The 14,488-nt window shown below is 39.6% G+C and overlaps 1 protein-coding gene across 1 annotated transcript in view; it reads left to right on the top strand.

Moving 5' to 3' along the window:
* Positions 1–14,488, top strand: part of LOC139735379 (polypeptide N-acetylgalactosaminyltransferase 11-like) — a 38,538-nt gene that overhangs the window by 21,420 nt on the left and 2,630 nt on the right. Inside the window, exons 2-9 of the mRNA XM_071646129.1 lie at positions 3,982–4,156; positions 5,002–5,168; positions 7,015–7,175; positions 8,084–8,298; positions 10,114–10,231; positions 11,614–11,766; positions 12,380–12,601; positions 13,804–13,911. Coding sequence (XP_071502230.1) covers positions 3,982–4,156; positions 5,002–5,168; positions 7,015–7,175; positions 8,084–8,298; positions 10,114–10,231; positions 11,614–11,766; positions 12,380–12,601; positions 13,804–13,911 — 1,319 coding nt within the window. The remainder of the gene's footprint in view (positions 1–3,981; positions 4,157–5,001; positions 5,169–7,014; positions 7,176–8,083; positions 8,299–10,113; positions 10,232–11,613; positions 11,767–12,379; positions 12,602–13,803; positions 13,912–14,488) is intronic.

Genomic DNA, 14,488 nt, shown 5'->3' with positions numbered 1-14,488 from the left:
AGAGTCCATTTGAATCGAGTTATACATCATTTTTCATCTTTAAGTTTGCTCTTTCAGAATCTGCTCTTAATTAAAAATCCATGTTTGGCAACTTTTTGTTGGTGTTGCGATGTGGGATCACATATATGTTAGGTGTTCATGTCAATCACAAAATTATGTCTTTTCTATGTAAGTATTGTAATAAGTGATCAAGATTCATATTGACTGTACGGTTGAACATGCATTTGTGCTTGTTACCTGACATTGTTCTAATGAACGTCTGCCTTTGTTGTATTTTTCAGGCTCTCCCAGGAGCAAAAGTGAGGCTGAGACAGCAGGGTTGTGAGTACAAATTAAGATTTACATGTAACATCAAGAGTTCTGGTGAGTATCGACGAAAACTACTCCAAAAAGCCTGTACATGTCCTGATTTATTCCTACTTTTTTTCTTTAATGCCCTACTTTTTCCCTCTTATGTCCTACTTTTTCCTACTTTTTTAGAGATTTTGTTCCTACTTTATTCCTACTTTTTTTTTTACATTATCCTGCTTTAAAGCCTGAAGTTGCATGTATTTTGCTTTTCATTAAAACTTCTAGATTTTTCTTCTTGTGGACTGCACTATATAGTTCTATGGTTCTATGGGCCCACTAAAGTGGCATGTATATACTGAGTATAATTCATTTGACCCATTCAATGTAAAAGAATGTTACAGCAACCAGCATAATAAGACTGCCGGGAACCATGCAGTACACTACACCTGCTCAACAACAATTTCAGATTATTAGCGTGAGGGAATACAGTGTCTTTCACAATGAAAAAACAAAAACAAAATCATTGATTTGACTTACAGACTCAGATTCTTAGATACTAAAAAATTGGGACAACAGTTCATATCCGTGCAGGTGTAAATGAGAGAGCATGCTGCTCATAAACAACATGCCAAACCTGTGGCCAGTCACCCCTCAAAATCCTTTAAGAACACATTTGACACAGACTATTATTCAAAATGAGAAACGGAATTCAGCATGCATATACGATGTAGTTGGTGTCACATCGGGCAAGGCCCAGGTAATGCCCTATGCCAGTTGTCATGAAAAGAAATGGAGAGGAAAAGAAAAGAAAAAACTTCAGGAGAGGGGTAATGCATAAATCAGAATAATGTCTACCAATCGGGTTTTTTTTCAGTATTCTTTCTGTTTTGTGCGTTATAAGGTGAAAACATACCCATGCAACCCATGCATGAGTATAACTCAGAACAAACATTACATTAATGAATATAAAATATTGTGGGTAATTATACTGTGGCTAGCCATAATCTAATATGGAATTACAGAGCCTTATACAAAACAAATCATGGATGAGGTTTCAATGATTGTAGTTGAGGCTTTACTCCGAATATTTATCACACCAAAATCATATTAATAAATTGGGTCACTAAACGATACTGAACATTTTAATGACATAAATAATCACTTTCGTTTACAGGGATAGCCAAATCTGGGATAACCAATGATTATTGATTGGAGTGTCACATGAAAGAAAGAAGAAGAAGAAGATAAAGAAAAGAAAACCTGTGATAATATTCGTTCAAAACTGGTAAGGGGTTAACCAAAAGCAGGGTTGCGTTATCAATCTCAAATGCTGAAAACACTCGATAGATGTGTTTTCTGATGTGCACTCAAACTATTATCTTGTTGAGGCCTTAAAGAGCAGTTGTATATCTTTTGCTTTTCGTTAAAACTTCTAGAAATTTCTTCTTGTGGACAGCACTATGGTTCTATGGGCCTGCTAAAGTGGCATGCACTGAGTATAATATTAATTTAACCCATTCAATGTAAATATATTTATGCAAGATATTACATATATGACACTGGTCCATCGAGTGATATAACCTCCTCCCTTGGTGGAGGTAATAATTAGATAAAGAAATAAGCAATAATGGTAATAATAATGATGATAATAATAATGATAATAATAATGATAATAATAATGATAATAATAGTAATAATAATAATAATAATAATAATGATAATAATAATGATAATAATTATAATAATAATGATAATAATAATAATGAGCTCTCAAACCAAAAATTTCTGTAATAGTAATAATAAGCTCTCAAGTTTCTATAATAATAATAATAATGATAATGATAATGATAATAAGCTCTCAAGTTTGTATAATGATAATAAAAACAATAATAACTAGAGAAGCGCTCTGAGAGCGCAGACCTCTGCCAAGCATGCAGCTCATTTCCACCACTGATCTTGCACTTCCATAGAGACATCAATGATTTCCTCCCATATGTCATATGTACTTATAGCATTGTGTGCTGAAAGTCACCCGATTTCCTATTTAGAAGCCTTTGTTACGTCATAAACCCTCTGCTGCATGGCGCGCCTCGCCCTAGCAGAAACTAGAGCACGCACTTTAGTGCGCATTTGAAAACCTCAAATACGCGCATCTTGAACTCTCATGTCCATTGACCCTACCTGTCAAAATATCAAAAATTCTCCATAAATTCCCCCAAAATTCTCGGATCACTACCAAAATTTAATCATTTGTTACTTGTGTCATTCTCAACCTTTCCTGTAACCTCCTCCCTTGGCGGAGGTAATAATAATAATAATAATAATGATAGTAATAGTAATTTATAAGCACTAAAGTTTCATTTGAACGAAATCCCGAAAGCTTACTAGTCATTGCTGAGGCAGCTAAAATTATTCATCTATAGGTCCCGTACTAAAACCCTAGCTGCCCACATACTTACCAGTGAGGTATACAAGGTGCAGACGAGACCAACCGTTAAGACAGAGCCCCACAAATTGAAACCAGTCACTAAAAACAATCATGAATCAACAAAAGTACTGTCAAGGAAACATCGTGAATTAACCGCTCCTGTCGAAAGTGAGTTCCAATTTATTTCAGCAAAGCGGCATCGCTGACTTTCAGAGAATCAAATGGCAGAATAAAATGTCATACATCTGCGGTATATACGGAGCCACTGCCCTTCAGTTCTTACACCTTTTTGCCTCCAACTATACAAGCTAAAACTAACTTATACATCGCACAAAAGTCTTGCTTCATGCATAGAATGATTGGTTCTGACACCAAGTAAACTAGTGAAGCACTCTGAGAGCGCAGACCTCCACCATGCATGCAGCTCATTTCCACCACTGATCTTGTTCTTCCATAGAGATATCAGTAATTTCCACCCATACGTACTTACAGCATTGTGTGCTGAAAGTCGCCCGATTTTCCAATATGGAAGCCTTTGTTACGTCATAAACTCTCTGCTGCACGGCGCACCTCGCCCTAGCAGAAACTAGAGCATGCACTTTAGTGCGCGCATGCAAACCTCAAATACGCGCAGCCTGAACTCCCTAGTCCATTGACCCTACCTGTCAAAATATCAAAAATCCTTCATAAATTTCCCCAAAATTCTCAGATTGCTACCAACTTTCCTGCAAGTTTCATCCAAATCCGTTAACTACTTTTTGAGTTGTTTATGAGTTGAGCACACGGACAAACTAACTAACTAACTAACAAACAAACACACAAACCGGCAGTAACGAAAACATAACCTCCTCCCTTGGCAGAGGTAATAATAATGAGAAGAAGAAGAAGAAGAAGAAGAAGAAGAAGAAGAAGAAGAAGAAGAAGAATGTGTTATTTATTTAGGGTAGCCTCGTAAGTGTTGCCACTGCTCTACCAGAGGTCCCTAACCATTTACACACCTGGATCGAGAGGGACATTGAGGGTAACATTTTGTCAAAGGACAAAAGCACTGGGCGGGAATTGAACTTGGATGGATCCTCTGATTGGGAGGCGGGAGTCTTATCCACTATGCCACATTGCCCCCATTTTATGGAGATATCTCTCCATATGGCCTCCAAACTATGGGGGGAAAAAAAGAGTGTTGGCAAAATACAGCACATGTTCTTTTTTCTTTTTCATGAGATCATGATGTGCTTGTCCTGATGTCATGTTTTATCCACTAGCTGCTGGTGCTGTGGCCAGAGTGGATCTTGACCTGAAGGGCGATGAGATTGGCCTGGTCCGGAATGACTTGGACAGGAAGACTCGGGACAACGGCTACAGGCAGCATGCATTCAACGAGTTGATTAGCAACAGGATCGGTTTCCACAGAAACCTGACTGATCCCAGAAACCCATTGTAAGTCAGGCACTGATAAAATGTCCTAGCCACGTTATTCTTGTTGAAATGTGCAATGTGCAATGGATCTCAATGAGCTTCTGCGTGGTCCTTATTCCGTAAAATTTTACAGAAATTTACCTAGAATATGCAGTGATCCTCTCATTAGTTTGAGACAGGAACTTGCAGTGCTGGCATTGGAATGTTGCCAGATCTCAATAACAAACTGATTATATAACAACTGTGAAAATTGCAATACAATCAAGCCTGTCTAGAAAGACCACTCAAGGGAAATGCCAAAGGCAGTCTTTACAGACGAGTGGTCTTTATAGACAGGTTGATCCAGGCAACCCTTTCATGTACAGTATTTGCAAAATGAATGTTATCTTTGCCCTTGTTGTAAAAGAATGCTTTAAACCTAAAATTTTATTTAGAAATGCCCTTAACCAACTTGCATGTATCTTCACTTGGCTAATAGTGCCTATTTTGTCTTGCTAGTTTTGTTTTGTTTTTCCAGATCACAAGTACTGCTGTCTGCCTGTATAATTTGTAGACTTTTCATGTTGATGACCCACATATACTGTAACAAGCCAGCTTTGTACTGTTGCATTTACAGTATGTTTTTGCAGAGGATCATCAATAATGAGCAACAGCTGTTCAATTCAACTATTTTAGCTAAATACATGTCAATACTTGGAATTAGGTTGCAGCATTACTTGTTGCTATGTCGGGGAAAGCATGTGGTACGTTTCCTAGTTGCCAGAAATAGGCTTTATTGTATGGGATGCATGCATCAAACCTGAACATCTTAATAAACCAGACGAAGTAGTCCTAATATTGTTTTCTTATCTGTTACATTTTTCCAGATGTAAGTACCAGGTGTACTCGGATGATCTGCCATCGACTAGCATCATTATTTGCTTCTTCAATGAGGCTTGGACGACTCTGCTTAGGACAGTGTACAGTGTCCTAGACCGGACACCAAGGAGACTCCTCCATGAAATCATTCTAGTCGATGACTCCAGCGAGCTCAGTGAGTCTTTCATAGCAGCACAGTAATCCTGATGACTTTTGGATCTTCACCTCCCCATTCAAATTCAAACTTGCATTCAACTTACCTATTTCAAACAGTCATCAAATTGATGCTATGTTTACACCATGTTCCCAGCGGCCATGGCAGTCATGTTTCAGGCCACAGTGGGCATACGTGACAGGCTGTGATTGCCATGGATGCCGTGCCTGATTTTAAGATTGTCAGAAAGTTTGTTGTGGCAGTGTGAAGTAAAGGTGCTGATGAGAAATCTGATAGGCCAAATTAAAAAGGGGCGTATGCAACAAAATGTTACAGCATGTAATAAGCCGTTAACAAAAGTTGGATGTAGGCCATAGTGGGACGCGTCAGGAAGCAGGGGCGGATCCGGGGAGGACCGCAACCGGCGCACGCCCCCCCCCCCCCTGTTATTTTTTGTTGAAACAAAAAAAATAAAAAGAAAAAAATGGGGGAGGGGTGTGTGCGCCCCCCCCCCCCCCCTTTAATTTTGTAAACGCGCCCCCTCTTTACGGAATTCCTGGATCCGCCCCTGGGAAGTATGTGTTGTCTAGCCTGACCGGACGCTGTGAGAACAGCATCTGAGAGCTACATGTTCACTGGAGTGAGGACTTGAACAAACAATACTAGAATACAGGGGGAAAAAACAATGGGAATGCATTACCTACCCATGGTGAACTATGTTACAGGCAAACATTAGTGCTTATCCCCCATTCAAGGCGTTTAATATTATACGAATAATTTATGAGTTGTGAGTGCTTTAGGGCACGAATCTCACGCCGAGTGCGATATTACGTGCCCCAATGCACGAACAAAATCATAAATTTTTCGTTTTATACAACACCTTGTCCGCAATCACAGTACTAAATTAGTGACCGCCAACTCAGGAAGGCCCAAAAATGAATGTGACAATTAGGCCGAGAATTGTAAACCACCCAGTGTATTGCTTTCAAACACTCGTCATGATTCGACCACACCGTCACAGGAATCACAAACTCTGCAGGGTCTATACCCATTCTACACTAACATTAGATCGAGTTTGGCCTGACTGTAAGTGTTAGGCCGATCTGAGATGTCGGTAGATCTAATAGTAGGTCTAGACTTTGTCTATTTCTGAAAATGATTTTGTATAAAAACACAGCAAAATAATCAAATTACAGTTTCTCAACTTGAAATGAAGTCTTGATTTTGGGATCACTGTGGTCCACGTAGCAGATCAGAGTCAAAAGTAAAAACACAGCTGTAGGTAAGGCCGCAATACATGCAACTAGCTAGGTAAAGTAGCTGCGCGCACATGTTAACGTTGCAGTACTCCGCCGCGCCTGGCCTGTGAGATTTACCGGCAGCACAGCCGGCCAGCACGTAGTTTGCTGGCACTTTGCTAGTGTGAGCGGCCGTGCATTAGTAGCCCCCCGCGAAGCCGTGCTATAGTACCTTCGAGCTGTGCAATAGGCCCATGCCAGGGGCCTATTACACGGCTGTCACTCTCAATGAGTTTGATAGGTATTTTCTATTGAATGTCATGTGACATGTTCTTGGCCAATCACAATTTGACATCATTCTAAGGTGTTGTATAATCAGAAATATAGCGCTGGTAGTGGTAGAATGTGGATTCTTTTTTCTTTTAAGTCACATAACCAATATTGGAGCAATTAAAACATAAGGCAAGGAATGTCATCTGTAAGTCCCCTTGAATTTTGAATTTGAGTAGGGATTTTGTTTTAAATTTTTTTTTTTTGTGGCCAGTATTGAAGCAAATTAAACTTCTATTTAGAAAGAACAACAGCATTTAAGCACAGTTCCTCTTGTACTTTCCGTCTTCATGACAAAGGTCATCTCCATGACAACCTGGATGACTTTGTGAGAGAGAACTTTGGAGGGCTGGTGAGGGTCATTCACAATACCAGGAGGGAAGGGCTGATACGAGCCAGAATGATCGGGGCAAGGAATGCAACGGGGGAGGTACTGATGTTTCTGGACAGCCACTGTGAGGTAGGAAGAGCATTAAAGGAAATGAGTGCTTTTCTCTTATGCTTTCTTTGTTTTTGTGAAAACTGGGGTTCTTTCTGTATTCCTTTTACTTCTCTTCCACTATTGCATGTTATTGTGAAGACATATTGTCTCCAATCTTTGAAAAGTTTCTGTATTGTTTTTTCCTCATTTCTTTGCATTAGTTGATGTTACCAAAATTTGTGTTCTTGCACAAATGAAAATGTGTCATTCTGCAGTGAGCTTGTTATCAACTGATGTAGGCTTGCAATACAAGTCATGTATGGCATGTAATTCCTTCTTCCAGTTAAAAGAATTAAATAAACAAACAAGCAAAACTTTTTTGTTAGGGTTTTGATGTGACATAGAGTGCTTAAGGAGAGTGTTTCTGCAATGCCATGTGTAATAGAACTTTACTAAAATTATAATCTACACTCCTGATTGGTTTGATATTGGTTTGATGGCATGTGTTCAGGACCAGATATTCTACAATGCCACCTGATTTGATTGATAAGAGTAATGTACTGTATACGCCAAATATTTCGCGAGGTTTTTTATTTTTTGCGAATTTTGCGAGTCTAGTGCTGTTCGCGAAGTTAAAGACACACGAAAATATTGACTCTGATCCCAACACGAATGTGACGTGCACGTATACATTTCTCCATTCAGGACCGTACTCTACGATCGTGAAGTTAACCACTCGCAAAATCATTGGGAACTCTTGATGCGTGAAAATTTAGACTCGCTATTATGGCGTATACAGTATCAGAGTGAACTCAGACAGGAACTTGCTATTCTGATGAGATATGGAAGAGCTCATCTTTTTTTGAGTTAACACCACGATATGAATAACCCTTTGTGAGATATGACAAGCTGTTCAATACCTTATGTCTACAATGTTCCACTGGCAGGTCAACGAGCAATGGCTGGAACCACTTTTGGAGCGCATCCAGGCAGACTCTCACACGGTGGTTTGCCCCATCATCGACATCATCAACGCGGACTCGTTCGTCTACACTGCCTCGCCCCTCGTCAGGGGCGGTTTCAACTGGGGGATGCATTTCAAGTGGGACCCTATCCCGTCCAGCCAGTTTGCGGGCAAGGAAGACTACATCAAGCCAATCCAGTAAGGGAGGATGTAATTCTCTGGGTGGATGTTATCTCTCATCCAAAGGATACGCTTGCATGCGGTCAAACTGGAGGGGTTGAGGCAAAATGATTCCCCCCCTTTTTTTTTTCTTACGGCATTATCAAGTCACGATTTCACCCATTTCCACCCCTGCATGGAGGAAGCTTGTTCATCATCTGTCTTTATCAATCTTATAAAAGTTCAAGCACAAAACAGAGTAAAATTGTGATACAAAGACAACAAACCTTCCCCTTTATGATATTAAGAGTTCTGTGTAATTTTGTTGCTGTTATTGTTAAGTAGGGTGGTGTGATGAAGTGTTGATGCTATTATCTTTAAAAATTGAGTTTGTTCAATACATTAACAATTGAAATTCCTAGCTTTTGACATTTTTAGCTCACCTGAGCCAAAGGCTCAAGTGAGCTATTGCGATCGCCCTTCGTCCGGCGTCCGTCGTGCGTCGTGCGTCGTGCGTCGTGCGTCGTGCGTCGTCCGTCGTCCGTCGTCCGTCGTGCGTCGTGCGTAAACTTTTTACATTTTCATCTTCTTCTTGAAAACCCCAAGACCGATTTTCATCAAACTTGGCAGGTAGCATCCCTAGGGGGTTAGGAACTCAATTTGTTAAAATGGGCACCATGCCCCACCCAGGGGGCCCCCAGGGGGGCCCAAACCCCCCAAAATTAAGGAATCTGTAAAAATCTTCTTCTCTAGAACCAGAAGTGATAGAGCTAAGTTAATACTATGAGTTAGTACATTGATGACTGTAGTTTCAAGTTTGTTCATGGCAGAATCAGGGGTGCCCCCCTTGGGACCCAGGGGAGGGGGGTGGGGAAGGGTTCTAATGGGGCCTAAATTGTACATTTTCATCTTCTTCTTGAGAACCCCATGACCCATTTTCACCAAACTTGGCAGGTAGCATCCCTAGGGGGTTAGGAACTCAATTTGTTAAAATGGGCACCATGCCCCACCTAGGGGGCCCCCAGGGGGCCCAAACCCCCCAAAATTAAGGAATCCGCAAAAATCTTCTTCTCTAGAACCAGAAGTGATAGAGCTAAGTTAATACTATGAGTAAGTACATTGATGACTGTAGTTTCAAGTTTGTTCATGGCAGAATCAGGGGTGCCCCCCTTGGGACCCAGGGGAGGGGGTGAGGAGGGGTCCTAATGGGGCCTAAATTGTACATTTTTATCTTATTCTTGAAAACCCCATGACCCATTTTCACCAAACTTGGCAGGTAGCATCCCTAGGGGGTTAGGATCTCAATTTGTTAAAATGGGCACCATGCCCAACCCAGGGGGCCCCCAGGGGTCCCAAACCCCCCAAATGAAGGAATCTTTATAAATCTTCTCTAGAATCAGAAGTTATAGAGCTGAGATAATATTATGAGTGAGTACATTAATGACTGTAGTTTGAAGTTTGTTCATAGGAGATCCAGGGGTGCCCCTCTTGGGTAGGGGGGGGGGGGTGGTTGGAAGGGTCCAAATGGGGGCCTGAATTGTACATTTTCATCTTCTTCCTGAAAACCTCATGATGGATTTTTGTCAAACTTGGCAGGTAGCATCCCTAGGGGGTCAGGATCTCAATTTATCAAAATGGGCACCATGCCCCACCCAGAGGGCCCCAGGGGGCCCCAATCCCCCCAAATTAAGGAATCTTTAAAAAATTGGGCCCTTATTGTACATTTTCATCTTCTACTTGAGAATGCCTGGTCAAATTTTAATTTAGATTAGTGACTGCGTGAAAGGTGAACTTGCGATACTCAGGTGAGCGCTAGACCCGCGGGTCTCTTGTTTTCTATGTATTTTCCTCCAGATCCCCCACCATGGCTGGTGGTCTTTTTGCCATGAAAAGAGAATATTTCCACTACCTTGGTGAATACGACGACGGCATGGACGTATGGGGCGGAGAAAATCTGGAAATATCATTCAGGGTGAGTACTTCTCTTATGATGCCATGGCAACGAAAACAAAATAATTGAGTACTGGTGCTGCTCTGACAAATATTTGAAGTACTGATGTTTTCCTGTAGTCCTTGGCCTCATGCAAGTCTCAATTGAAGTTATTACCTCTGCAAAGGGAGGAGGTTATGTCGTCGTGACCGTTTCTTTGTCCGTGTGCAAAATAACTCAAAAAGTTGTGTACGGATTTGAATGAAACTTGCAGGAAAGATTGAAAATGACACAAGGAACAGATGATTGAATTTTGGTAGAGATCCCGAAATTTTTATGGATTTTATGAAGAATTTTTGATATTTTGGCAGCTAGGGTCAATGAACTTTAGAGTTCAGGCTGCGCATTTCGAGGTTTCATACGAGCACTTAAGTGCGTGCTCTAGTTTCTGCTAGGGCGAGGCGCGCCGCGCAGCTGAGAGTTTGTGACATAACAATTATAGACTTGTATATTGGGAAATCGGACAATTTTTCAGCATGCATATATGGGTGGAAATCACTGATCTCTATGGAAGAGCAAGATCATCCGTGGAGTAGCTGCTTGGCGGAGGTCTGTGCTGTCAGAGTGCTTTTCTAGTTACTCATGAAATGATTTTATAGCAGGTAGGTGTGTCCCACTATCTTACTGAAACATATCCTCTGTTGTTATCTGCAGTTATCAAATAGCACTTATATATGCACAATATGCTTGTATGCTGTAGTCAAATTTCTCATATAGAAATTGTTGATTTTAAAAGTATTTGGTAGATTTCAAATGATGGCTTTGGTGAAATTGTCTGCTTTGTATGTGAGGCAGATATAGTGACTTCAAGAAAAGGGCAGGCATCTCAGTCAACAGGGTATGGTTTATGGCAGTCTAGAAGCTCTAGTTTAATCTTTCAGATTTAATTCAATTCACGACGATAATATACTGAAGAAGTTTCATGACAAATAGCAGACTATGTTATTTGTGTTCTGTCAATGTGTTAATAGAATTATTTTTTCTGTGGCTGTCGCTGAGTACTGAAAGTCATCAGTGACTGGTGAGCTATTGTTACCAAATTGCTTTTGTTGTTGGTTTTTTCTCAGACTTTTCGGTATGTATTGTATTTGCTTTAATTGCTTTACACTTTAAAGTCACACAAATTTCACAGCATAATTATGTATTCAAACGTCAAAAAAAAAAAAAACATTATGTGAGTGATTTGCAAATTTGCCGTGCTTGTGCATGATACTGAAATAATTTATGTGGGGAAACTATTTGTTACATATAAATGCTTGTAAATGTATATCAATGCCCCAAAAGATGAACCTATGTCTTAACAAATGGATAGCATAGGTCTTATGTTCATAATTTGGAGTCCTTCTACTTGCATGTCGATGCAGATATGGCAGTGTGGGGGCAAGTTAGAGATTATGCCATGTTCCCGAGTCGGTCACGTCTTCAGGAAACGACGGCCGTACGGGTCTCCCGGCAACACAGACACAACAACTAGGAATGCTGCCAGAGTAGCTCACGTGTGGATGGATGAATACAAGGTACTACGTACGAGAATATCTTTGTGCAATGTTCACATACAGGTTTCATATTTCAACATGGTGGTCATATGCCACCTATCATCAATCCCTAGGTGGCACCCTTTTCTTTTTCATTTCATTTCATTTTTTTTTTTCATTTTATTTCCATTTTCATGATTGGTTTACAAAATTTGCATTGAAAAAACAAACAAACAAACTAGAATACATGTTATGAAATATGATAGTGGTGGAATCATGAGAAGCACAAGAATAGGCTTATTGAAAATGATCCCTAAACAAATATGATGTAATTCATGATTTTCTATCCCCTTGTTATGTGGGAAAGAGAAAACCAAGAGTACTATCTCTATTGTGGGTATCAAAGAAGCTGAGCAAGAAAAGAAAATGGTATAAAACTGTTCACATTATCACTTTTATTGTGAGATATGAGTATGTTCCTTGTCCTAAATCTATACATAGGGGAGAGTGTTTCACATCTAAACTGTGTTTGTTTGTATTTTGTCCGTGTCAGAACAAAGTGGACTTTGAGCAAATCAATTATCATTTACGCTCAAAATGTCAAAGTCAATATTCGATGTATATTGATGCATTACCTTCTCTTTATTTTTCAAAGGAGCACTTCTTCAAAGTGCAACCCAAGGCGCGGACCATGGACTACGGGGACGTTTCATCCCGACTAGAGCTGCGAAAGAAGCTGCAGTGCGAGTCCTTTAAGTGGTACTTGGACACGGTCTACCCAGAGATGAAAACACCTGACGGAGGGAAGGGACAGGTTAATAAAGCCGTGGAGGGCATGCAGAGGAGGGTTCCACCCAAGTCTGTGCGGAAAGGAAAGGTATCAGAACAAAGGCATTTTGGAGATATTCCATACCATGTGTTGAACCAATATGGTGCTGTGGTAAAAATATTATCAAAATATTGCACCTATTATGGACTTCTGATGTGATTGACTTACATGTAATTCTAATAATTTCATGTCCTGCACATGATGTCACAGTTTCTTCTGTACTAAGAAGACCCAGGGCTCTTCTTGCTTTAAACTGGTTGTGTTGGGGTCCTTGTGGTTCCAAGTTAAAGGTCCAGTTTACCTTTGGGAGCAGTGCTTTAAAAGACATTCAGGAGATCACATTTGATGCATTGTGTAGGCCTGTTGTATCACAAAACATCCTACCATATAAAAATTTTGCTATAAAGCCTAAACATTTTGAGGAGATATCACTATTTTTCTCATTAAGCTGTAACTGTAGACAGTTTAGTCTAGAAACATTTTTTTTTTTTTATAACTATTGTTCACATTTTGTATATTTAACAATACTTAACATCGATAATACTGGTTCAAATTTTTACATTGGTTGTTTCTATCCCTAAGTCACATTTCAGGACTATTTTGAAGCACTTATGCTGGGTTGTTGTTTCATCTGCAAATGGCATATTATGCCTTTAAAGTGGTCGAAACTGATAAGACCATTTGTAAATGATAAGAATACCGTGAAGTAGTACAAATACTAAACTCAGAATGAGTTTTATAGGGCATGAAAGGGCTCAACTAATTCAGTAATTTTCATTATTGTACTTGTGGATTCATTTTGATAGCAAATCAAATAGCTGGGTCTGGGTTCTGACTGAAATTTGATTTCTTATTAAATCGTTCATGAGTGTCAGAAATCAATGCTGTTCACAATAGGCACATATATTGTGACAGACTGAAGGACCGACTGGAGAGGTTATTCCATTTTAGAATAATGTTCTATAACAGCCCCAAATGGAGCAAAATATGTGGAGTATTCACAGTATTACATGTGGAACCACACGGTTGCAACAGTGCAATCACCAAGGTACAAGATGGCAAAATTTTTTTTCCTTTCTAACTCGTAAAATGTGACATAAGAAGCCATTTTGTATTATTTTTTTTTCTTTTAGCAGGTGGGACCAAAGAAGAAATGTTCTATGTCTTTAAAGTCCCATGAAAACTTGGTATCTGTGTATATAAGAGTTACCAAATGATGCCATGATCATCTCATTTCTGTTTTGTGACAGCTGAGACACATATCAACAGGACTGTGTCTGGTATCCAAGACTAAGATCATCACAAAAGGTTCAGAGTTGATCCTAGGAGATTGCTTCAATGAAGACTCCAAGATGGTGGTGAGTTCAGTTGCTTTTTTGAAAGGCTAAGTACAATATTGAAGTAGAATGGTATATTTGGTTAAAAAAAACAAACTTGTAAACTCATAGCCGGAAGGCTAAAATACATTGCAATGACATATAAACACCTCCAAATTAAATACAATACATTGAACTGTCGTACATAACATCCACATCAGGAATCACAATTAAATATGAATATATTGTGCAAAATATTATAAAGAAAAAATGAGCATGCACATTTATTGCACAATCAGTTGCTTAAAATGACCTTCAGATAGTTTGTTGAGGACCCTCTCTCCCCCCAAAAGGAAAAAGACAATTAGCATTGAATTTTCATGACCATTGTCTGCTTTAATTCAAACCAAGTGCTTTATCTGTTGATATGTTTTGAATGTGCCTGATATATTTATTAATGTTCCATATAACTAACTGAGGCACATGACAAGTTTGAAAGCTGTGGATAAGCATTTTAGCATTTTAGCATTTCGCTATTATTCGCAGAAAGATGGCAGCTAAGTGACTGATTCTCCATTGGGGATACAACAAATGTCAGATATTAAAATTCATGAAATTC

This window comes from Diadema antillarum, unplaced genomic scaffold (assembly GCF_040938485.1).
Source record: "Diadema antillarum isolate AM-2024a unplaced genomic scaffold, OU_Dant_1.0 seq00000573_RagTag, whole genome shotgun sequence".
Lineage (NCBI taxonomy): Eukaryota > Metazoa > Echinodermata > Echinoidea > Diadematoida > Diadematidae > Diadema > Diadema antillarum.
Note: the sequence above shows the minus strand (reverse complement) of the source record. Positions and strands in the feature narration are given on the sequence as shown.